The sequence below is a fragment of the Lithobates pipiens genome, unplaced genomic scaffold, assembly GCF_037356315.1.
Source record: "Lithobates pipiens isolate NorthernLeopardFrog02 unplaced genomic scaffold, aLitPip1_a1.2 Scaffold_16, whole genome shotgun sequence".
In the NCBI taxonomy this organism is placed as follows: Eukaryota; Metazoa; Chordata; class Amphibia; order Anura; family Ranidae; genus Lithobates; species Lithobates pipiens.
In genome coordinates, this window is record NW_027507748.1 from 598,507,890 (window position 1) to 598,534,710 (window position 26,821).

Genomic DNA, 26,821 nt, shown 5'->3' on the forward strand with positions numbered 1-26,821 from the left:
AGATTTCTATAGATAGATAGATAGATAGATAGATAGCAATAGATAGGTAGATGTCTATAGATAGATAGCAATAGATAGATAGATAGGTAGATAGATAGATAGATAGATTTCTATAGATCGATCGATAGATAGATAGAGAGATAGATAGATATTTTTCTATAGATAGATAGACAGATTTCGATAGATAGATAGATAGATAGATTTACATAGATAGACATGACTTCTATAGATAGATAGATTTCTATAGTTAGATAGATCGATAGATACATTTCTATAGACAGATAGATTTATATAGATAGATGGTTAGCTAGATAGATAGATAGATAGATAGATTTCTATAGATAGATAGATAAATAGATAGATAGATAGATACATAGATAGATTTAGATAGATAGACATGATTTCTATAGATAGATAGATAGATAGATAGATAGATTTCTATAGATAGATAGATAGATATATTTAGATAGATATACATGATTTCTATATATAGATAGATTTCTATAGATAGATAGATAGATAGATAGATAGATAGATAGATAGATAGATATTTTTTTATAGATAGTTAGATAGACAGATGGATGAATAGATTTCTATAGATAGATAGATGGATGGATGGATAGATAGATAGTAAAGCTGGCCATACACCATACCATTTTCTTATTCAATTTCCTTTAGATTTACTTTCAACTGTGTAGTACAGGGGCCTGCCTGAGTGCACATAAGTTGAAAGTGTTTAGATTTGACCTCATATTATATGGTTTTGGTAAATCTATAGAAGAAAATTGTATAATGTATGGCCAGCATAAGATAGATAGATAGAATAGAATATAGATTTCTATAGATAGATATATAAATAGATAGATATATTTCAATGGATAGATAGATTTTTATAGATAGAGAGATAGATAGATTTCTATAGATACAGTAGATGGATAAATAGATAGACAGATATATAGATAGATTTCTATGGATGGATAGACAGATAGTAAGATAGATAGATAGATATAAGATAGATTTAGATTACATTTCTATAGATAGATAGATAGATAGATAGCAAAAGATAGATATAGATAGATATTTATAGAACTCTATCTATCTATCTATCTATCTATCTATCTATCTATAGAAATATATCTATCTATCTATCTATCTATAGAAATGTATCTATCAAAATCTATCTTCTGTCTATCTATCTATCTATCTATCTATCTATCTATCTATCTATCTATAGAAAGATAGATAGATTTCTATATAGAGATAGATACATTTCTATAGATAGATAGATAGATTTATATAGGTAGATAGATAGATAGATAGATTTTTATAGATAGATAAATGGATAGATAGATTTCTATAGAGAGATAGATAGATATATTTCTATAGATACATAGATTTCTACAGATAGATAGATAGATAGATAGATAGATAGATAGATCGATAGATAGATGTCTATAGATATATAGATAGATGTCTATAGATAGATAGATGTCTATAGATAGATAGATATATAGATAGATATATTTCTATAGATAGATAAATGGATAGATCGATTTCTATAGAAAGATAGATATATTTCTATAGATAGATATATTTCTATAGATAGATGTCTATAGATAGATAGATAGATAGATAGATTTATATAGATAGATAGATACACACACTAATGGAATAGACTGTGTACACCTATGCCTAACATCCACTGAAAAGTTGCAGAAGTTGATAAGAGTGGGTCCCAGGAATCGTAGGCTCTTGTAACATTGCTTAGCCATAACTTTCCTGTTACTGACGTGGCAGCACCTCCAGGGGATATAGATGTATTTCCAATCTACATGGCTGAATGTCCCTCTAAGAATGATGATCTTCTGACTATGAGCTACAAGTTCCAACAGCAACCTCCAGCCTGGAGCAGGTGGAAGGCAACGCTAGCCCTTGGCAAAGAGCTTAAATTTAGACACTGACATTTTCTTAATTCTTTCTGCGGCTTGCTAGCCCTTGTCTTGCGCTTGATCGCTCCCGCCCCAGGCGGCTCTCCTCGCTGATTGCAGAGTGTGATTGCAGTTCAGGGAATTTTGATGATTCGTGTTAAACTTCAGGCTGGGCCAATAGGAAGCAGAGTTGGTGCGTCTCCCCTGGACACCCCATTGACATATATAAGTGGTGGGAACCTCTGCTGAGACTTTGCTCTGGAAGGTGTCAGTTATCGGATTCATCAAGCTCTCAGGATGACAGTGGAAAAGCAAGTGAAAGTCAGCAGCTCGGCTGTGCGCTATGGGGCTTCTTATGGTGGCAACCGAGTCTTCAGCGCAGGAAGGAGCTATAGGTCAGGGGGTGGAGGTGGCTTTGGAGGTGGCTTTGGAGGTGGCTTTGGCGGTGGATTTGGAGGTGGCTATGGAGGTGGCATTGGCATCTCCAGGGCAGCTGGGTTAGGTTTTGCAGGTGGCTTGGGTGGTGGGATCAGAGCAGGTTATTCTGGAGGGTTGAGATTGGGTTTTGGAGGTGGAGCAGGCTTTGCTAACTTAGGGGCAGCCGCCGGAGGAGGAATTGGTGGGGCAGGAGGAAGGTTTGGAGGAGCCGCTGGGTTGCTCAGGAGCCGCATAGGCGGGAGAGGTTTTAAGATTGGTAGCTATGGTGGCAGCTCTGCATTCCTACTTGGTGCTGGAAGACCAGGATTTGGAGGTCCCGGAGGGATTGGAGGAATTGGAGGAATTGGGGGGATTGGGGGTCTAGGAGGTGTCCCAGGCATTTCTGAAATTCCATCCATTGACCCATCTCTGCCCTCTATGGACACTGTCCAAGTCACCCGCCAGAGGGAGAAGGAAGAACTCCAGGGCCTGAACAACAAGTTTGCCCAGTTCATTGACAAGGTACTCTATTGACTTATTGATCTCACTTATAATGCTGGATTTAAAAAAAGACCACTCATTTATGTTTGATTAAGGTGTGACTGCAAGTTTAAAAAGCTCTATTTAATTTGATGTATCACAGGGGATGATTTACTAAAACTGGAGTGTGCAAAATCTGGTACTTAATTAAACAATTTGAAGTTAGAAGCTGATTGGCTACCATGCACAGCTGCACCAGTGTCTGAGTGCTCCAGTTTTAGTAAATCCCCCAAAGAGTGCTGACCTGCAATGATTTATAGCGAGCAATTACAGATCAGATAAACTGTTGTTTGATTGGTTGGTATGGTTTACTATTTACAGGGGTGCTCTGAACCATGTTCAGTAAGTATATGGGTTTATTCATTAATGATTAGCTATCAAAAGTCTTATAGTATTATATTGATAGATCTGACCTGTGAATTTGTGTTATGACACACAATGCATTATTGCTCTGCCATTTACTTAATGTGATTGTGTTATGGGTTTTTGTGTAATTCATTTCAGTACTGCTTGTCCATGTAAAAGTCTACACACTGATTGGGCTATAATTGCATGTTTTATATAACTATTTTATATGGGGTATATTTTATGAGATACTTATAGGAAATGGACCTATAACTATCTTTACCCTATAACTAGGCTTTATTTATAAGCTTTTTATAGGAAGTAGTGATACTACATGACATGAACTCGAAAAGGAAATAAATGAACTTAGGAAATATTGTTTCTTTGTATGCAGCCAGTCAAGTCATATCTAAAGTGATGTATTTTGCAACAGTCCAGTAAACTTTTGTTTCCTATTATAACCCAGATGGAGTTGAAAAAAGCTTAAATTTTCTCATAGTAAGGCTGGGTGTATGAAGTGACTACAGTTTGACTGAGCTGATGAAAACGTACATCTTTTAAACGTTATCATAGCTTTTCAGTCTATACCAGCCATTCTCAACCAAGGTTTCATTAAACCCTAAGGTTCCTCCAGGAGTTACTATGGGTTCCCTGAGCTATGGCTGAGGAATCTTCCATTTGATGGTGCCTGGATAGTTTATTTATTTTATTTTATTTAATGCAGGTACTTATGTAATGTTTATAGTGTTGTCAATTTACCCAGCACTTTACATATATAGTATACATTCACATCTGTCTCTGCCCTCATGGAGCTTGTAATCTAAGGTTCCTTCTCCACTTGACAGTACCAGTTGCAGGACACCAATGCTCTTTTTAGATGTCTGTAGGGGTAGCATTCTGACCTCCACTGTGAGGTAGGCAGTCCCCCCTCCCCGCCAAAGAACTGGTTTTACTATGGACTACTGTGAACAAAATATAATCTATAGGACCCCTATGGGGTAAAAAGATTGATAAAGCCTAGTCTATACAGTAGTGCAGAATACTATGCTTCAATTAAATATTTCTGAGGAAACTTTTTTCCAGTTCAATTTTTCCAGTCTCCAATTTGACAGTCTAGATATGAAGCAAAATCTATGTTTGTGACCAGGATCAAAGAGAGAAGAGGACAGGGTAACAGTATTGTTCTTATACGGCATTAAGAAATAAACAAAAAGCACTCCCAATAGTGGGGTCACTTAATGGCTGAAACCAAATTCATGGCCACTAAACCCAAGTACTGTGTGTGAAAGATCTGTCTCAGGAAATCCCACACAACCTACTGGATCAGTCCCACCCACCAACCTACATCACTGCTGACAAGTTGTAAAGAATTGACCCCCATTTTGTATATAATCTATATATATATATATATATATATATATATATATATATATATATATATATATATATATATATTTATGTATATATAAAATATCTTAAATAATTAATTCTATTACAAATACAGCTATACTACATTTTACTATATATGAATAGAAACACAATGAAGAGGGCTGATTTACAAAAAGTGGAGCAAAAATACAAGAACAAAAGTGTTGCGGTAGAGTAGTTGTAGCAGAGTATGTATCTATATCTAAATCAATCAGGTTTCATTACATGAAGCAAGTAATGTCATAGTTGCTTCCTTTTCCTGTGTTATTTTAAATTGTCTGTAATAGTCTGCTTGTCATTTTGTACAGTGCACATAGTTTATTTTATTTCTTTGCAAGAAAAGTCAATTGACATTCCAAAGAGATGTTACACATGCCATAGCCAATACCAAACCAACATCTAAATATTTACTATGCTTATTAATGGTGTGGTAGAAAGATGTCAGTAGCTGCTAAAAGTTATTGCGATAACATCTACATAAATGTAATATTGGATTGATTTCATAAAATGTTGCTGTAGTGTAGAGTATGATTGTTAAACATTGTTAATCTCAAGTTAAGTCACAAGGTTTTTTTACCTTCATGCATTATGCATGAAGGTAAAAAACCTCTGTGCAGCAGCCCCCCAGCCCCCCAATACTTAACTGAGCCCCATCTCGTTCCAGTTGTGTGCACAAGAGCCCCAGCTCTCCAGGGACTCTCCTTCCTCATTGGTTGAGATAACCACAGCCAGTGAGCCAATGAGGAGAGATAAGGACAGGGGTGAGCCTGCTTGGGTGCCCCCATTGCAAGCTGCTTGCTCTGGGAGCACATGGCAGGAGGGAGGGGCCAAAAGCGCTGACGAGGGCTCCAAGAAGAGGAGGGTCTGGGCTGCTCTGTGCAAAACCACTGCATGGAGCAGGTAAGTATAACATGTTTGTTATTTTTATAATTAAAAAAAAAACTTTAATATAATTTTAGTATAATAATAAACAACATTAGCAGCTCCTGTTAGATGTCTATGAGGGTGCAAATTATACTACCAGAAAATTAAGCTTTTAATTCATATGCCCAGTGAAGTAGAAATGTCTGTACCCAAATTCAGCAGCTTATAATGTCTTAGGAGCATTGGAATACAAGTTCCCCTATTACCATAAAATGTGTATCAACTTCTATCATGCAAACTTGCCAGCATTTCCAGATCAACCCTGGGAACTAGAATAATTATACATATAGCACAGTTTACTGGTGATCAATGTGTGTTACCCATTACAATATTGTGAATCTGCACCCTTGTTCTTTTCAGGTCCGCAGTTTGGAACACCAGAACACCATACTCAAAGCTCAGATAAACATCTACAACCGAAGTGACCCAAGTGCACCAGCCAATCCCACTGTGGTGGCCACCACTGCTGTAGCTGGCTACAAAGCCCAGATTGAAACCCTATCTCAAACCAAAACAGCACTTGTGGCAGAAATCGATCACTACAAGCAAGTGATTGCCGACATCCAAGCCAAGTGAGTTTCTTGTGGGTCTGTTGTATCAAATACAATCACAAATATCAATTATGTAAGCACTTGCCTTTGTTACTGAGGTGTTCATATAATCTGAAACTTCAGTACCAGTGTTGATAAACTCTCTTGTTTGGCTTTCATTTTTTTAACTTCTCAAATAGTTGTACTATGATATCTGCAAAAAATGATTTCTCCCTAAACATCGCTTAGTACAACTGTGTGACACCTGGAATGAGTCCCATAATTTTAATAATGCCTTATATTTGAAAAAAATGATTGAAAACCATTCATTACAGAGTAAGAAGTGTCACCTTTTAAGAGAATTTTGAATGTTGCTGCATTTGATCTTTTTTGATTGTTTAACTATCTGCCAGTTTACATTACTGCCTTGACATTCTAAGGAAGTGTTGTGAGTAGTTGTGAAACCAGTCAATGTGTTGATAATAAGACTTATTTTGTAATAACCAAAGTTCCTTACTCATCAGTAACCACTAATGTGATATACCATGTTTGTTTTTAGGTATGATGAGGACAGCTCAGTCACAAAGGGCTTGGAGGTCGAATGGACTACACTCAAAGAGGTCAGTGTTAAAGGAAAGGGGTATGAGTCCTGCAGAAGGTTATGGGTAAATCTTCAAGGTGTTCATGCTGTAGTCAGCAGAATTTTTGGCACTTAACCAAGTGTCATGTACAGGATGCATTCCAGCTCCTTCCGGGGGGGGGGGGGGGGGGGGGGTTCTTAATATTTACAGAAGTTACATTATTTGTCAGCATAATGTTAATAACTTTTACAATTCTTTCTTTCAGGATATTGATCACCTGTACCTGACCATCTTTGACCTTCAGACCAAACTCACTGGAGTAGAGGACCAAATTACTCTTTCCAAACAAGTCTATGATGCTGTAAGTACAAGTCATCCAACACAATGGGAAATAAGAAATTAAACTGAACCCCAGACAAAGTAGCCAATTGGTAGATAAAATAATCCAGTGTCTGGATTTATACCACAATGTAAAACCAAAGTCATTGGGCATGTAGTCATCTTTTAATAATTATATGCAGAATGTAGGCTCAAATCTTTAGAGATTGTGTCTGATTGCCTGAAGAGTGATTTTTTTGTTACCTTGACACTCAGAACTCTCCGGTGCAACATCACAGAGATGCCAGAATCAGAAAAGTGTGGCCTATGCATATCTAACCACAGAACTGTTATGCAGAACAAAGCTTATATTTCCAAAGGAGAGATGTCAAATATTGGTATTAAGATTCAAGTGATAATTTAATGAAAACATATGTTTTCATTAAGTTCAATTTTAAAATATTATTTTTCTATTATTTTATAACAATAATTAGCACATGTCCACCAATTGTAGTGTGATGAAGGGTACTTTTAGAAGTGCTGATTATCACCCTCTAGGGAACCCCAACTGTTGTACGATTATTGAGAGTCGTGCTCAAATCAGGAGCATCCCTAGCACAAAATAGAATGTACATAACCCTACTAATTCTGCTTCCTTCTGCCCCCTATTTATTAAGGCGATTACTCACTTGTCATAATTACCAGCATTTGACCTTATTTCATTACCTTTATTGGACTGCAACATGAGTTAAATGATATATCTTGTTCTTCTGTATACAGAAAGTAAGAGAAGTTCAGACAATCGTTACAAGTGGCACCAAAGCAGCTGTTTCCATTTCATTCGACAACTATGCTCAAGCTGTGGACTTGACATCAGCCATCTCAGATATGAAATCACAGTATGAAGTACTCGTCCAGAAGACCAAACAAGAGGCATTTGCAGCAGCTGAGAGCAAGGTGACCTTAGCAGATGCTTGTAAAATAATCTCAACAACTGCTGTCAATTTCTGGTTCTAATCTGATTTCTGATTGTATTAGTACACGCCTCTAGAATCCCCTTGTAATCGACAGTGGGAAGCTTTTTCATCAGCTTTTTTATGAACTGTTTATTAACACGGGACTAGAAACCCAAAGCACTTAACCACAGAAACCAGAGTCCTTGACTCATTTAAAAGATGATACTTGATTGATTTCTGAAAGCGAGTGCAGTTATATCTTAATGATACAAAACATTTTGACTGTTAAAGAGACCCTTTTTTATCTATTCTGCTCAATCTTAAAGTGGATATAAATCCTTACACATACCCAGTGAAGTGACTGGTCTCAGGTGATACACAGAGATGAAAATAATCCTCCAACATAAGTTGTACCTGTCTATCTGCTGTCTTCTCTACATCTGTTCAAAGTGCTCAATTTAAAAGCTTTCTGAGAGTTCAGAAAACAGGGGGCGGAGAGCTGAAATGACACTCTGCAGAAATCAGTGAGGAGAACTCTAACAGCTGATTGGAGGGAAGAGACACACCCCCCTCCACACAGCACACAGGAACAGAGCTGAGGCTGTCAATCAGCTGGAGCTCCTTCCCTTGTCACCATTTCTCTCTTGGTGTCAACAAAGCTTGTCAGAATTGGTTCATGCAGATAGCAGAAGAACAAAGCAGCAGAGAGAAATGTCAGTGCTATGGATTGAGGCCTGGTTCACACCTATGCATTTTTTAGTGTGTTTTCAGTTTTTCAGAAACACACTATAGTCCATTTAATATGGGTCATGTTCATATATGTGCATTTTATGGAAAGGGCCAGGGACCGGTGTTTTTGGTTCCATATACTTCAATAAATGAAAAACGTGTATTGAAAAACACAAAATGCATCAGGAATATGCATCAACTGCAACCTGCATAGGTGTGAACCAAGCCTCAGACAACTACACACCATAGAGGGATATGCATTGTTCATATATCATGTCATGACGATTACAACCCCTTTAAGGACCCTTTAACACCAATTGGGGTGCATTTAATGCATGCACGTAACTGTTAATTAAGGTATGTTGTGTTAACACAGCTTAGTAATGCCTAATATACCATAAAAGACAAAAAGATTGCTAATTTAGCACATCCTACTGTAATGCATGGTAGGGTGTTACTGCAGTGCAGTGGTGTAAATGGGAAATCTAGTGTAATAAAAGCCAGTACTAATATTTTGGATACATATGGGAATTAATAGATCCCTTGTCAGGTTTATTTTTGCATTCTGTGTCCTATTGGAAATTTTTACTTTCATTCACTGTCCTAGAGACACAACCAGAAGTGGGATAATATCTGTCCAAAGTGATGGAAAATCCCCTCTTAGTCAATTGTCACAGGAACAGATGTCCTCATTGAAAGATTTATATTTTGGATTTGTATTCTCTTTATGGCTGGATTTACACCTATGCAATTTTAGTGCTTTTTGCATTTTGCAGATTTTCACTACAGTCCATTTAACATGGATTTTCTATGGAACGTGTTCTGTAGTGAAAAATCTGCAAAATGCAAAAAGCACTAAAAATGCATAGGTGTGAATCCAGCCCATGTGTTGGAACTTGGAGACAATGTTCTCCAGGATAAAAAGAGCAGGTGATTCTTCCCAGCAGGGCACAAACAGCAATCAAAAGCTGACAGGGGCTTTAACACTTCCTCTCTCCTTAAACATTTTTTGGCTTTAAAAGGTACTGTGTGCAGTGTTTTTAGTCTTGTTGCATTACCATGTTAAGCAGAATCCTTCACTTCTAACCTTGTTCTGTCATTTGCACAGATCTACCTGGCTTCTGGCTCCCTGACACAACCAACTGTACATGCCCTGACATCATTCAAGGAGGAGTACAGGACGTTGAAGCTGCAGGTTGACGCAGTTCAACGTGAAATAGAAAGGGTTAAGAGCCTGGTAAGTATTCATTTATGTGACCAAAAGTTTGAGAATATCAAAATAGTGTATATGTTTTATAAAAAATTATTTTTATGTTTTATAACATATGTATTTTACAGACCTATACAGTCTTTCTTTCTTTTTTGCAGTTTCTTTATGTGGGGCAGTTTCAGTGACTTTACTTTTTTATTCCTTATGTTTTTGAATGCAAAAAAGGAAAAACTCATAAAAGTTACCACTTTGTCATAATCCAGTTCAGCATGTTTTTTCCTAGTAGCAGGATGGCCGAGGGGGCTTTATAAAAGCTTCTTTTCTTTTTTACAGAACATTCAGCTGGAGACTCAGATCGCTGAAGCAGAGACCAGCACCGGCAGTGAGACTGACACATACCAAGAGCAGGTTTCATCCCTCAAGGCTCAGCTAGATGACATTAGAAAGGTAAAGAACACTGACACCGACGCCTTTCTTATTCCATCTTTCAACTTCACTATTCATACTTTAGAGATATCATCGTTATATAGGTAATTTGGGACTATTTGACTAACTAAATAGTAATTGATCAGTGACATATGTGGACTGGGGGGGCTAATAAAACCACTCATCTCTAGCCATTAAACCATATGAAATATAAGCAGATATAAGCAAGTTAAATATATAAATCCACTTGCCGACCTCCCTATAGCAGTTTTACTGCTGTGCGCAGGATCACATATATATATATATATATATATATATATATATATATATATATATAAAATAATTAAAGGGTGCAGAAAAATGTGACCATAAACTGGAGTTTGTCAGAACAACAAAAATAAAGTTCATATTGCTATGGGTGTAAAGCATTAAGAAAGGCTCCAATTCAGCCTTCGCCCAACGCTTGGAAACACCCATAGTGCCAATCCTTCACCAATGGTAGAAATACACACTCACCAGAGGGAAATGTTGTCTATTACTAGAACAGCAATAAGCGCTTTGTGTAAATGTCATCCAGCATCACCACTCTCGCTCCACAGATGGCAAGACCAGACTGCTCTATTTCACTCCACCAGGGGAGAGTACCAGAGTTCTCAGCATGGAGTCACAAACCAAAAATAATTTATTGTCTCATAGTGTAGTATTTTAATATTCCCAAATATACATTGAAAATGTAAAACATCCAGTATAAAAACAACCAGTATAAAAACAAATGTCACTTTCAAAATTACATAAGCGGCCACCAAGCCTGCAGAGAATGGCGGCATAACCTTTAGCCCTTCACAGTGTAGCTCTACGTACGTTTCACGCGATCGTGCATCAGCAGGAGCTTCCTGAAAAATAAAAAGGGCTATTTGTGGGAAAAAATTACATACGTTTTATATGGGTACAATGTTGCATGACCGCCCAATTGTCAGGTTAAGTAAAAAGTGCCATATCGCAAAAAATGGCCTGGTCATGAAGGAGGGTAAATCTTCTGGAGCTGAAGTGTCCTTTCAATGTCCATGAATCGTAATGTATGATTATCTGCTGAGAAATGATACACTTCGGCTATTGTTCTTTGTATTAATACATTTTATCTATAGGCAATACATTTATTTTAAGCTGTGAAGGGTTAGAATCATTATCAAGTTTATATTGCTGTATGTGTCTTCACTGGAAAGACCTACCTTTTGTTCTGGTAACTACTGTCACTGAGGATAGAAAGTGATGAAATATCCAGTATTTTCAGTGGTTATCAGAACAAGAATCGAAGGAGGATCTTCTAATGGGAACACCAGTTCTGGTGACAAGTGTCTAATATGGAGGTTTCCCTTTGTGGAGAATTCCTCCATTTTTTTGTTGTGTCTACAGAACAGAGCGCGAGGGAAAATCTCCCCAACATGACATATACAGCAAAGTAGGGAAACAAGCTACTGTACACAGCAGTTCCAGTTTATTCTCATTTTTCTCTCTTATTTCCTGATAGCAAATTGCCCACTATGGCCAAGAATATCAAGATCTCCTGGCAGTGAAGATGGGATTAGATGTAGAAATTACAGCCTACAAGAAACTGATGGACAGTGAAGAATTGAGGTAAGCAGATGCCAGGAAAAAAAAAAAATAGAAACATGGGACAAATAGAGGTTTACTATGGTATCTCACACCTACAGGGGCAGTGCAGCTATACTATACACAGCACATTACCATGCTACAATGCAGGCCTTTTTATTTTATTTTATACGCTTTAAATAAGTTGAATGCAGCGACTGGCAGTGGCTAACATCTTTTTCTCTTCATTGTGCTTTTTAAATAATAGCATTCCTTCTACAGCTTGTTCTGACACTGAGATTCTTGAAATATTTCTACTTTAAAAAAATGTGGCAGCAAAATGTGAGAGACGTCACGTGACATAAATACGAAACAATGGAGTTAAATCCAAAGGAAGCCTTTTACAGTATGATAATTGTGGTTTTAAAGCTGAACATCTGGCACAAAAACTAGATCCATTTTGAGTGCACCAGATGCCTTTGAAAACCCAGATATTGCCTTGCAATCTATGAGTGATATCATCGCTGGGCTGCACACAGACTGTACAGACAGCAGAGCATTGGGAGCGACCCACCCACTACAAGACCAGTCACCCTGCACAAGGTGACAGAGCAGCAATGACTGGTCTTCATTACAGGAAGCTCCTGCATGGAGACAAAGGAGTTGATTTATTAAACACAAATAGACTGTGCACTTTGCAAAGTTGCACTCTGCAAGAGCAGTTGCTCCAGAGCTTAGTAAATGAGCAAAAGCTCTGCTGATGTCCATTATCCAATCATGTGCAAGCAAAAATTTTTTTTTTTTTTATTTTCCTTGCACGTGATTGGGTACTTTTGCAAAGTGAAGCTTTACCTCATTTACTAAGCTCTGAAGCAACTGCACTTGCAGAGTGCAACTGCACTTTGCAAAGTGCACAGTCTATTTGCCTTTAGTAAATCAACTCCAAAGTTTCATGCAGGATTACTGCACAAAACACAGACCCTGACAGGTCTATAAAGGTTTAAATCCAGTAGCGACCTGCAGTAGGATACTCGCCTCTCCGGTGGCCCATTTCAACTACTGTTTCTCTGTTCCAGTGCCGCAGCCTTGCATAGCCTCTTAAACATTTGACACTTCTGGGAGTGTTCTATGCCTTTATCCCCCACTGCAATCTTCAACTTATGAGGTATAGAGAGCATCAGCTATGGCCCCTGACGGTGCTAAAGGGTCATATATGATTTTCAATTTAATTAGTTATATAGAAGACTGAAAACTTACTACAGAAGTTGGCCAAAGACTGCAAACATGCTACAGCTACAGGTGTGAACTGAAGACATGTTACCTTAGACAGTCACAGATTGGGGACATCATTACAGACATGCCTGCCATTACAGTTCCTTTACCTATCAATGCCCCAACTACAACTGCTGAGGTTTTCAAAGGGCCACACAGCAAGTACCAAGGGGCTTGTAGGTTAGTCATCAGGGCTGTAAAAACATCAGTTGCAAATAAAATCATAACAACTGCACGCCCAAAGTACTGCTAAAAAGAATGTAGTGTTTGACTAACTAACGAAACAGGGTCATTATGCTAGTTTTGTTTCCCGTTCTTCTGCCCTGTATGGCATTGTTAGCTATTTATTGTTTCTTCTGGCAGCACTGGTCGGTGTTAAAAGAAATGCAGTATTAAATGCAGCACAGAATATGTCACCATCACCCTGTGTTCATTCAGAAACTCCTGCCTTTACTGACCCCACTATTCAGTCTCACTGTGGACAGCTGTTTCCATGAACCCGGCTGATTGATAGCCAGTTTTGCTGAGTAACGGAGTGTAGCCGACTGTAAATTAGAGAGCTGTGCTAAAACAGCCCAGGAACATACAGTAAGAATGGGATGTATTAATCAGACTCTGGACAGATCAGGCAAGGTGACCATTCGGTAAACTTAGAACAGGCGGCCCTGGGCGAGATTGAATGCAGCATGTTATACCTCACTGAGTAAACAACAGTAAAATACCTCTCTTTGTTGGAGCAGTTGCTGCGGCTCAAGAAAAAAACCTTTTACAATCGGATATATGCTACATTCACAGCTATATTTATATAGTTTGTGTGTCATACCAAAGCAGTGCAGTCATATTACATCTTCCGTAAGTGTTAGATCTTGTATGGATGTCAGTGTATGGTAGAACATAACAGTGAAGTGGCCTACTTACTATATATAAAAGCATATACAATATATAGACATAGACACTAAGAGCGAGAGAGAGATGGAGACCAGCAGTTTCACATAAATAGATATACCGTACTCCAGTGATTTATATTATTGCTGCTGAGCGGTCTTTTTTTTTCTTATTTTACATTTGAAATTATTTTTATACCAGGTAGTTTACTTTTCATTTCGGGTGCCTTGGTGATATATGCATGTTAGCTATATATATATATATATATATATATATATATATATATATATATATATATATACACACTATATTGTCAAAAGTAATGAAACACCTGCCTTTACACGCATCCCAGTCCAAATCCGTAGGGTTCACTATTGCGTTGGTCCACCCTTTGAGCTATAAAAGCTTCAACTCTTCAGGGAAGGCTGTCCACATGGTTTAGCAGTGTGTCTATGGGAATGTTTGACCATTCTTCCAGAAGCGTGGTCAGGCACTGATGTTGGACAAGTAGGCCTGGTTTGCAGTCTCCGCTCTAATTCTTCTCAAAGATGTTCTATTGGGTTGAGGTCAGGACTTTGTGTAGGCCAGACAAGTTCCTCCACCCCAAACTCACTAATCCATGTCTTTATGACCTTGTTTTGTGCACTGGTGTGCAGTCATGTTGGAACAGGAAGGGGCTATCCCCAAAATGTTTCCACCAAGTTGGGAGCATGAAATTGTCCAAAATGTCTTTGTATGCTGACGCCTTAAAAGTTCCCTTCACTGGAACTAAGGGGCCAAGCCTCAACCCCTGAAAAACAAATTATTTGGACCAGTGCACAAAGCAAGATCAATAAAGACATGGATGAGTGGGTTTGGGGTGGAGGAACTTGACTTTCCTGAGTCCTGATCTTAACCCGATAGAGCCACCAGCATCATATATCTACACACCCTTTCTCACTTCTGTTTGTTGTCAAACATGAGTGACAATGTGACTTACAATGGGTGACAATGTGACACAGATAACGCTGGTGCTTTGTGATTGGTCCATAGCTGTCAAATGAGATTGGAGAAGGAGTCCATAGCCCCGTGTAAACTCCATCAAGTTGTTTTGGAATTTACGCAGAGCTTTCTTTCCTATCTCAGCTACTGGGATATATAATTTGTTTTAACAAAACTAGAATTTTCCTTTAAAAGTGACTGCCTTTGTATTTGGATGAAAGAAAGCCTGCCTCTGATTAAAGTGTATCTTAACCCAAAAACTAACATTTGCTAAATTGCAGCTCTCCAGTGCTTAGATGTGGTGTCAGCATTAGTTTTATTTTTTCAGGCTTTTTTTCCTTTTTATCTCCTGGTTATCCTTCCAGTAAGTCTTCCTGTCCTATGAGAAGTTCATCGTTAGTGTTTACATAAACTTTAATAACTGGTCTGTGAGAGTCTGTGAGAGTTTACAGACTAACGACTATGTTACGTGCATTTGCTTAGTTTGCAGCTCTGTAAGTCTTTGCAAGCTTAGGGAGGCAGGTCTCTGAATGGATGTAACGTATTCTATGCAGAAATTGGCACCCTTATGTTATAGCTATTAGGAAATTCAGAGTCTAAAACGCCATTAAAAAAAATATTAATTTATTTAAAGTGTTATACAACATCATTTTTAATTATATTAAATTGAAAAGTTAAACGTGCATCTATCTATTCCAATAACCTGTGAGATTTCTTTTTTGCTTTTATTTGTCACTTCCTAATAGCAGGGCATTCCCCTGCTTGAAAAAGTAATATTGAAAATATCCTGAACCAAGCATTTATTCAGAATCCTGACACTGGCTGAAAGTTTTCTGATATAATCCATTTTAAATTATTTAGCAGAGCAATTTAGAGTCGAGAGGGACATGTCAGCCAAAAATAAGCAGAGATTGAGAGAATGTGAAAAATATACTGGAGTGAAATAGCTGGATAATCAAAATGTGACTGATTACATTATGGCCTCCATAGTCTGTCATTGCCTGACAGCAATATTGCTCAGGAGGTCAAGTTGCACTTGGGGGGCGATGTTTTATACTGCAGCGACAGGCAGGTCTTGGTTATATATCTGTCTTTTTTTTACCTTTCTATGAAATTTAGACTGGAAAGCATTATAAAGATACTTACTGAACCACCACATAGATAACAGTATGTACACACCTGTAATTTCATTTTTAAATGTAAGGGGAGGGTAAGGAATACTCTTTATGGGCTCTTCCAGCAATAAGGACTTTGAAAGTGTCATGGTTCAAGTCTGCTGGTCATGAGAAAAATACTAGTTCCCTAGCATCCATTCTGATGCCATGGCTTCAACATTCCCTACCCAGAACATGTATAGAGATTAGGAATTCTGACTATTCTGATGCTCTCTTTTGTTACATGCTTGTTCCGGGCCTGTAACTGAAGTTTTAATGACAGACATGGCAAGCAACTAGCATTTTTAGAAGGAGGTTAGAAATGGCAGCCCCATATTTCTGTTTTGACAAGGAACAGACTCATGTGCGCTAATGCATTGGGGGTTATTTACTAAAGGAAAAGCCACTTTGCACTGCAAGTGCACTTGGAAGTAAAGTCTCTGTAGATCCGAGGGGGACATGCAAGGAAAATAAACAGCCGTTTAGCTTGCACATGATTGGATGATAAAATCAGCAGATCTTGCCCTCATTTCAGATCTACCCCTTAGATTTAGAGCGACTGCACTTCCAAGTGCATGTGCAGTGCAAAGTGGATTTGCCTTTCGTAAATAACCCCCATTGTTATCATGCCTTAAGATGGCACAATAACTCCAGCCAAAAACAATGTTTGGCCATTTGTACTGTAAACATAAATGAACATTAATGCAGTGCGTGCAATGCACGGCTTTCTGGGATTGGAGAAGGGGAGATTGTGATGTTCAACACCTCCTCCAATCACCGAACGCTTTGCATTCATTGGAAAGAATGAAGGATGTTTTTGGAATGAAGGAGTTGCACTGACCCACTGTAATACAGCTGGAATGATTTCAATGCCCTGACTTTACTGTATGGAGGGAATAAAAGTATGAGTATTAAATAATGCAGCAGCAAGTGCACATTGTGCACACTTTATTAATGTTCATTTATAGTTACAGTGCAAAAGGCCAAATATGTCAGCCAGGGTTCAGCTCTAACAGCCGCATTACTTAGCACTTAGCAAAATGGGACATGACCCATGGCATGTGCATTGTACTGCATTGTTGCTGCATTTGCCAATACTATAATAGTGCATTGAGTGCCATTCAAAGTGAACAGCCCTGCACTCTAGTTCATGCACCATGAGTTGTGGTTACACAATATAAAAAAAAAAAAAGGGTTTTATCACATTACCAGAAAACATAAATATGAATGGGCTCTTTGGCTTAATCTAGTTTAGTGTGTTTCTGTTGCCCATGTATTACCATGGCCGAACTAGGAAATGAAAGTGTAGCCATTTTTTTTAGCTTTTTTGATAGGATGAGGAAGGGATGGCACCTCTGTTAGGTTGTTATTGCTGCCTGGTTCTCCAGAGTTGAGGCTTTTCTTCCTGGCCGGGTGACTATTACAACTGAATACTAAGTGATGAGAAACAATTACCGTGGGACTGCAGGCAGCAATGAAAACCTGACTGAGGTTCTAAACTTTTCTTGTACTATTAAAAATGTTTTCAATGCTCTATAGCGAGATATTCTATTTTAATGACCACCCTCACTGGGCATACAGTAAAGGGGGTGTTTCTTTTGTTTGGGTTTCACATGCTGCTTACTTACTGTATATCTCTTGGTAATAATGCTACCAGAATTTTAGCTCAGGCCAATAGAATACTCATACAGTAGTATCCCTGGATGGATTCTCCATAACTTACAATAAGCACATATGTCAGTATATAGTGCACAGAGATAGGCAATGAGTGCAGTACCCACCCACTCAGAATTAACTTCAGTAAAGTCAGAGTAGGGAAAATCGATTCTGATTGGTTAACCCCAATAATGAAGTAGTCTGAATTACACCTCTGATATAGAAGTCCAGGGGATGTTAAGCCACAGCCATCTCTAATCTGGTCAGTTGATTTTTGAAAGATGTCAGATGCTGAAAGGTATTTTAACTTACCGTTGTCCAATCAGAACCAAAAGTGAAGTTGTTTTTCCAAAAAAACCTCTATATACTATTGTGTGGTATTCTATGAAGCACAAGCTGGGGTATAATGTAGTATTATATGATTAAAACTCTTAATTTAGTATAACACTGTGTGTAAATTAGTATGACTACTGCATTTACACCTGGTATAATATTAATGTATCTATAGTCATGTGTGTATCTATAGTTATATATTCATTTGAAAAATCTGACTAATAAAATGTCTGTAATGAGACCAGTTATTGAACCCCTTAACTATTAGGCATACAACCAGATTCAAATTTCTCTTTCATTGCCCAATACTACTGAATAAATGAGAAGCAGAATCTGGTTGCCGGTGGTGACAGATACAGAGTTAAGTCTAGTTCTTTGATAAATTCCTCATTTTCTGCAGCTATGTTTGATTATCATATAAAAAGCTGCAGTGTGTTCCATTCCAGCGGGGCACGGCTGCAGAGGTTGTGTTTACTCTTGATATTCTGATGTCTTCCTCTAAACATCGCAGTGCATTCCACATCCAACGAGACGTTGGCTCTAATGTGTTTCTTCATTGCGCACTTGTTAATGGCTTGCTAAAAATAGCTGTGCTGTATTCCAGTAAAATATTACTAGTGAAATAGAGCAGAGCGCAGACAAGTTTAATGCGCTGTCTTCTCTCCAGCTACACTACGCTTTGCTGACTTGTATCTGTTTGATGGTACAGTATTTTCTATTGCAGGGAAATAAATATGTCTAGTCTTTATTGAAGGTAGCGGTAGAAAAGAAAGGATGTCACCCATACTGCATAACCAGAACAGCTTGGCCTGGGAAGATATAACATACAGATAGATCCAATGTGATCTCTATCAGGGCTGATCAAACTGTAAGAACTTGGTCTGCTGAGACTTGTAGTTCTTTAGCAGCTGCTGCATTGCAGGTTGATTGTGTCTGTTCAATGACTCCATAATGAAAGAACACTTTTTATACCCCAAGAAGTAAAAAGATGCCTAAGTATGCAAACACAACAGTATTCAGATTTCCCTTGAGCCTGGGTTCAAACTGATGCAAACTGGATGCGGTTCTCCACATCAAATTCACAATAGCAGGATATTTTGACCAGCTCTCTATGGAGCCGGTTCACATATCTCCGCTGCGGGTCTGGTACAAATTTGCACAGGATCCCTTTGTGTCTTTTGGTCCATTTCAGGTACAAATTCAGGCAAAAATGTGGGCTGAAATTGAACCTGAAATGATGAACGGGGACGCACCAGATATCTGCTGGGAGCCTCATCTGTATTAGGTGTGAACCCAGATTCATGCACTGCTTCCCATTGAGGTTGCTGTGAGGTTTACTGGGCATGACTGTCACATAAAAAAAAAACTGTTACTGAGATATATAGGCACAGCTTCTACTGATTGCAAAATAATATTTGCTGATGCAACAGCATTCATACTTTCTTTATCAAAGACTTATCTTCATGTTTGTGGTGGGTCAGTGGGACATTTTTACTGTAAGGCAGTACAGAGTGAGCAGTAGATCAAGTCTATACCTGGTGATCCAGACTCTAAGCATTCTGTAAGTTCCAGTTCAAGAAGACTTCTCATAACCAACATTATTGTTGGGGAAGCTACTGTATGCAACACTTCAGGAGTGACTACATGGGCCCCCTAGAGAGGGTTCAGAGCCAGTGATATTACTACGAGTAGTTTGTTTGACTGAAAGGATAAGGTAGTGCTACATGGGCATTGTTTTATTCTGCAGCTATAATATAGTGTGATGTTATCAAACCCTATATTTCAAATTGACAGCTGCAAATTGTTTCATATAGTCCTTTCTTTGCATGATTTAGTGTGATTTTTGGGGGAAAAAATATTTGCTGAAGCCTTCCCCATTTTTTAAAGCAGTGGAAAATCACAGAGAATTGCTTACGATCATGCATAGTCATCATATTTTAATGATTGTCCCATCATGTCATCATATGTCTCCCATTAATCTATCCCAAAGGCCCCGCCAAACTATAACTGTAACAGAGCTATGTAGCCCTTACAGATCTCTCTGCTTGTTTTCTCTGTCCATTTGTAGTTAGCTATAGAGTTGTTACTGTAGTCAACTACAATGGTTATCTATGCAGTTACAAATTGCCTTGGCTGTCAGCAGCTACATTGATTTACATAAGTAGCATTGGAAAGTGGATGTTTGAAAGATAGCACTAAATGCTGCAAAAAGTTTAAAAAAAAACTATTAGAGAAGCACCTGAACGACTGCAACACACAGGGATATACAATATAATACTGACATATAATCAGACACATAGGTTGGACTTGATGGACTTGTGTCTTTTTTCAACCTCACCTACCATGTAACTATGTAAAGTCAACTGCTCAGAAACTGAGCAACAAATTTGGATTTTCTTGAACTCAGACCAATCATTGACTGCAATGTATTTTTTCACTAAGGCTGGGGTCACATTTGCAATTCTGTGACTGGTGACAATTCACTAGCAAAAGGATCACTAAAATATACAGTGAAAATACACACCTGTTTGCAAAATCCACTCCATTGTTCGCAAAAAATAACATCAGAATGTAAGTTACCAATGACAGAGCAGCACTTTGCTCATCCAGCCACGGAGAAAGCATTCCTGCTCAAATGGGTCCTAAATAAGGAACCTGTCATTTGTAAGTTGTCGCCAGTGATGGGCTTGCAAATGTGACATGGCCATAAAGAGAGCAAGTCTGTAGCTGGTACAAATCCCCGCTACAAAATCTCCAGCGAGTGGTCATCAGGAACAGGATCACAAATTTGGTATGGACACAAGGAGAGGGAGTCTGTAGCTGCTACAAATACTTGCTGTAACTCTTGACATGGGCTTAAGGGGGCAAGCTAAGAAAAAAGTGATTTGGTGGACAGCTGGTCCCAGGAATCACTTACAGACAAGATTTAGACCTCCCTCAAAACCTCAAGAAAAGAGTATATTGACAAGTCTAAGGCTTCAGCAAGAAGGGTTTGTATTTGGTTCTATATAGTCCATCAGATAGGCCCCTGCAATTTTTCTCCTCCTTTCCAATTAGAAAGACGTGTTACTGTCTGAACGGTTCATTACTTTGAGTTTAGGCACACTTGCTGAGTGAAAATCCATGACAGCACCCCTTACTGACTATTACACTAAAGTCAAAAAGGCTGGAAGCAGCACATCTACATGTAAATGGAGCCAAGGGTTAATAATCACTGTGGTACAAGATCCCTCCATCTTCCCTGGCTCCCAAAGGTGACATATGTATCTAGCTTCAAATGTAGTTTATGAATTGCTGATAATTCACTGTCTCTTGACCTACATAGAGGTTATTTAAGTTATATTTAACAGCTTGTGTGTATAGAGTCACCTCATCGATATGCTGACCCTCATGTGCATTGAAAGCGGTGCCAATGCAAATAGGAATTGTTGCCTCATTAACCCTTTCTCTGTTGAAAGGCATTTCTGTGTTGACAATTCAGAAGCTTTCAGATCGTTACAGCAAAGATGGCTTTAAGTCTGGCTTATTTATAGCTTAGCGAAAGGGAAATGTCAGGAGAGGTTAAGAGTTCTTGAAATCCAGTAAATTGGCAGTGTAGGTCTTGGCACCCAGCATTAATTTTCCAACACTTTATATTGTGCTTTGTAAAAGAAAATTATATCCCTTGAAGAAGAAGTCAAACTTAATTAACTGTAATCCATGTGTCGGCAACTTTGCAAATATCATTATATTAACATTTTCTTATTGCCTGACATTAAGGTGAGAAAAATGCTGAATGAGCCATCTTTTTCGGCTGCAGGTGTAAGACTTGAGCTAGCTGTTTGTAAACTTTAATGCTGCAATTCTTAGCGGTGCATATTTATCTTTCCTTTGCTCTTCCCACATCTGTATGAAGGAGCACATAATTCCCTCAACAAGCCATTGTGGTGTTTGGTGATCGGTTCAGTGCATCCACATCAGCAAGGGAAAGGAGAATAGACAAGGTTTACTATATAGTACATGCTTTTGGCTGCTGAATGGAGCTGAGGTATCAACAAGGTTGCATATGTGCTGTTGCGGAAAGGGGTGCGTTAAACCAAACATGTTGCTTTGCCTTGCATTGAAAAAGCACAGGCTTGCTTTAAAGTAGCTTTCCAATTTGATCAAAAACTGCAGATGTTCATGGTAGCTAATCAGTTTCTAACTTCAGGTTGTTCAGTTAGGCTTTGGCAAAAAAAAGCTGGAAGCTGGTTGGGTTCTATGCAGAGCTGCACCAAATTTTATACTCTCCACTTTTAGTAAATCAACCCTACAGTCTTGGTTGTAGGAATTGTGATGAAGGCAGAGTTAGACATCAAGCTTTCCAGCTTAATGTGGCGCTTTATTGATAGAATACATATATTTGTGCAGCATAGAGAAGAGATCCAGCCCAAATTTTGAGACAGCAGGCACTTTTAAAGGACCAATCCACCCAAAAAGTAACATTTTATATTCATAGTCCCTTGACTTCATTGATTACTTGAATACGCCAACAGGGAGATCCTTGTCATAGTTTCCAACTCTATTCCTGTTCACTTGGAAGTATTGGCTGTTCCCACTCACCTTTGTATTTTCCATCTCCATAATATATCATCAATTTTAAAAATCGTATTCGAAGAGTGTGCCTCCCTATAAGGTCTTAGCGGGTGCACAGACCTGGTAGCTCAAGAACAGATATTATATTAAGTCCACAGGAGACTTAAACAACAACGCTCCATTATCTTCCAAAAACTGAAATTTTCACATTTGCTCTCACAGAAAATAATAGAGCTATTCTGCCTAAATAAGTGTTTTTTTTTATTTGCATTGGATGCAATAACTGCTGTGTACATTTATATATTTTCAAATATTTCCTCTTATAATTTGCTCCAAGTTTAAAGTTCACATTCCTTCAGCACTTCATAGGGGTGGCATGTGGCTCCCTTATCTAGGACAATGATACTCTGCACATGCTTTTCATGCACAAAAGGAGACAAGCCTTCTGTATAAAACTTCATCTTCTGTGACGATGGGATCCAGAACGTCTAATTACCCTGATTTCTGCTGTTTTGATAAATGCGTTTATTTGGAAAATGACATCATTTGCTTCAATGCCCAGAACAAACACATTAATTTGCCTAAGCCCTATGCTGTGTTATTTGTGTGACACAACATGACAGTTGTGGGGGCTGATATGGGGTCTTTTAGAAACAAGTCTTGATTTTTTTTTTCTAATAAGGTTAGTATACATATTTTATAAATAAACCATTTAGTACAGCCATTTCAACCCTGGCTTCTTGAGAGGGCTCTAAAAGCATTCCCAGGCCCTGTATCCACAAGCTCTGGGCTTGTGGCAATGGCAGTTTGAGACCTTTTTGTGAGTTATGTTTAAGAGCTTCTGAGATCATTCAGAAATTATTCACAGATGTATTTGACCTGTAGTTTACCCCTTACTGTCCTCCATTTGACCTGCAGTTTACCCCCACTGTCCGGCATTTGTCCTACTGTTTACCCCACACTGTCCAGCACTTGACCAGCAGTTTACCCCTTACTGTCCTGCATTTGACCTGTTTCAAGGAGGCTTTGCATTTCTATAGATTTGTATGAGAATGCAAACCCCTCTTGAAGCATACAAAAGCACCTCAACATATCCCCCCATAGTGTCAGTTACCTCAGCCCTATACTATACTTGTTTTCCATTTCAGAAACCAAAGAATGCACAGCAACTGAGCGATTTGAAATGTCTTTTGAAAAATAAAATAAAAATAATGAAATGTCTGCAAGGGGTGATAATGGTTTAGTATAAAGAAGGTTTGTGGGTAATTTCACAAAGAACTATTAACCTCCCTGGAATTTCAGTACCACGAGCGGTAACCCCGAGCCCGACTCTGGATTGCATCGCTGGATACAGGGAGACTTAATTACCTTGTCCCCTGGATCCAGCGATGTCCCCCCGCTGTGTGTGCGAGCCGTCCTCCGCTCGATTCACACAGTGCCCGAGTGCCTACTACTAGATTCTTGTTTGAACAGATTTAAGAAAGTTGAATGAATGAATGAATGAATGAAATACTTGTATAGCGCACAATGCGAACTGAATCGCCTCTAGGCGCTGTTGTTCCTAAGAATTGCAGGCCTACAATATAAAACGCTAAATTTCCATGAAAAATAATTGTACCGCTTTCAGCACCTAAAATCAGAAATAATCATACCACCAGGGAGGTTAAAGAAATTACCTTTTGCATTTGTTCAGTGGATAAACTGTATGTAGGCTAAATGTTCTTAAATGTGGCTGGTGTCTTCTTAAAGAATTCAAGTTTAATGCTTAAGGTAATACATTTTAATTTTGTCTTATAGACTCAGCTCTGGAAGCGGCATCACGGTACAGATGTCCAAATCTAGCTTTGGCGGAGGTGCTGGAGGCGGAGCTGGATTTGGCGGAGGCCTTGGTGGAGGACTAGGAGGTGGTCTTGGAGGTGGTCTTGGAGGCGGTCTTGGAGGCGGTCTTGGAGGTGGTTTCGGAGGAATAGGAGGTGGTTTCGGAGGAGGACTTGGAGGTGGTCTCGGAGGAGGACTTGGAGGTGGTCTCGGAGGAGGACTTGGAGGTGGCTTTGGAAGTAGTTACAGCAGTTCACTAGGCCTGGGCCTGGGCGGCGGTGGAGGTTATGCATTTGGAGGAGGAGCAACATTTGGAAGCCTGAACTCTAGCTCAAGTAAGTTTTTATTATCACATAAACATATAATCTAGGACTTAATGCAGTATAGGATTCACTAGCAGTCAATCAAATCTCAGTTTACTGTAATCAGCTCAGTAAAAGATGATTTGTTGCTATTGGTTTTTGTATCTTCTGCATAATTATTTGCTTGTCTCATTTAAAAGTAAACTATAATCTTTTTTTAGAATTTATAGATACTAATATACATAAATGTGATCAGATTATTGCTAGGAATATTGACAAGTATTAAAGGTAAAAAAATATCATAATAGCAAACACAATGATTTATAGGCTGGATGAATTATATGGTCGAATATAAGACTGTACAGTTAAATAGTACCTATTTAAAAAGGTCTATATATCATGCCAAAAAGAGGGACAGCTGAGGAGGAAGGAGGGACAGAAGGATTTGGTTTGAAATTGACTGTCCAAATGAAGGGCAGTTGGGAGCTATGCTGTAAGCCCTTGTACACATGGTCAGAGATTCCGACAGAATGTGTACTATCGGACCGTTTTGTCGGATAATCCGACTGTGTGTGGTCTCCATCGGACCGTTTCCGTCGGAGTATCCGACAGACCAAGTTTTCCGACAAAAGGATCCGATCGGACATACTCCGATCATGTGTAGCCTACTCCGACGGACAAAGTGCCATGCATGCTCAGATCAAATTCCTAGACCAAAGCTATTGGTTACTATCCTGAACGTAGTCACGTCGTAACGAAATAACGTCATCACATTATGTACAATCGGATTTTCCGACAACTTTATCCGACCGCGTGTATGCAACAGTTTCGGACAAAATCCGTCGGACAAAATCTGTCAGACAAAATCCAACGGATTTGGTTGTCAGAATGTCCGACCGTGTGTACAAGGGCTAAGAGTGAATGAAGAGGGACTGTGTTGTCCATACTGCTTCCCAGGCAGCAACTTTGTGTTGTGACCACGACAAAAAAAAGATGAATCATTGCACTCCTGGTGTTAAGGGATCTGCAGATGACTCTTGGATATGAAGGTAGCGCTGAGATCTACATGCTACTATAAATAAATTTTCTGTTTTAATACATATATCTGTGATAACTGGAAGGTTACAGGCTGCAGAAGCATATCCATGGTTATCACATTATATTTGTATAGTTAGTGCTTCTTATTGAATAACTTTGCATTTTTCTCCTCTAGTATCCTCATCCACTGCTTATTGAAGAATGAATATTGAAGACCATCACCTGAAATGAATTTCTTGGAAATCTCAACATGAAACCAACGTGGCATTCACATGAAAACAGCCAGAGCGTTTTCCACGTAAAAAATTCATTAAAAAAAAAAAATAGAAAAAATGTTATCTGCACTCAGAGAGCTTCCTGAGAAGACCACGACACTTTATTCTCTAATGTCGCTAACCACGGGAACTTTTTCGTGTTTTTGTTTATAGTCAAAAAGCGCTATCATATAACTCTTCTGTGTACTCTTTCGGTGATTGAAAGACTTTCCTGTAATGTTTTTTAAATTTCTTTTCATTTTTCACAAAATGTATAAATTATAACCCCAGCGCTTGCCACTTAAGTCTCTAATTACTGAACTGCAGGAAGTTTAGCCTAATCTGGGATTTATCACTGAGCTCCGGACTATTGAACACACAAGGGCAAATCTCTCCTCTCTATGTCAGGCAGAAGGTGTGCAGTAATAGGAACGCGGTATAACAGTGACACGCAGCCATGAATAGACACGTGTAATCTACAGGTAAAATCCATTGCGTGTTATTAGAAAAGAAAGGAGCGTGTTTTAACCTCCTGCAGGGTCCTTGTATCAAGAGAGCATTTAGCAGATCCCTGATCTAAATATAGGGTTTTTTTTTCTGTTAAACAAAAAAATGTAAAGAAATCAAAATAAAAGCATTTCTTAAACATTAA

General features: G+C 38.6%; 1 protein-coding gene across 1 annotated transcript; it reads left to right on the forward strand.

The window, feature by feature from the left end:
• Positions 1-2,165: 2,165 nt before the first annotated feature.
• LOC143983865 (thread biopolymer filament subunit alpha-like) lies at positions 2,166-26,821 on the forward strand. Its single transcript, XM_077483968.1, has 10 exons — positions 2,166-2,867; positions 5,943-6,154; positions 6,672-6,732; positions 6,959-7,054; positions 7,792-7,968; positions 9,805-9,933; positions 10,240-10,353; positions 11,861-11,967; positions 24,555-24,910; positions 26,091-26,821. Exons 1-10 carry the CDS (start codon positions 2,226-2,228, stop codon positions 26,111-26,113), a joined length of 1,917 nt encoding a protein of 638 aa, XP_077340094.1. The 5' UTR covers positions 2,166-2,225; the 3' UTR covers positions 26,114-26,821.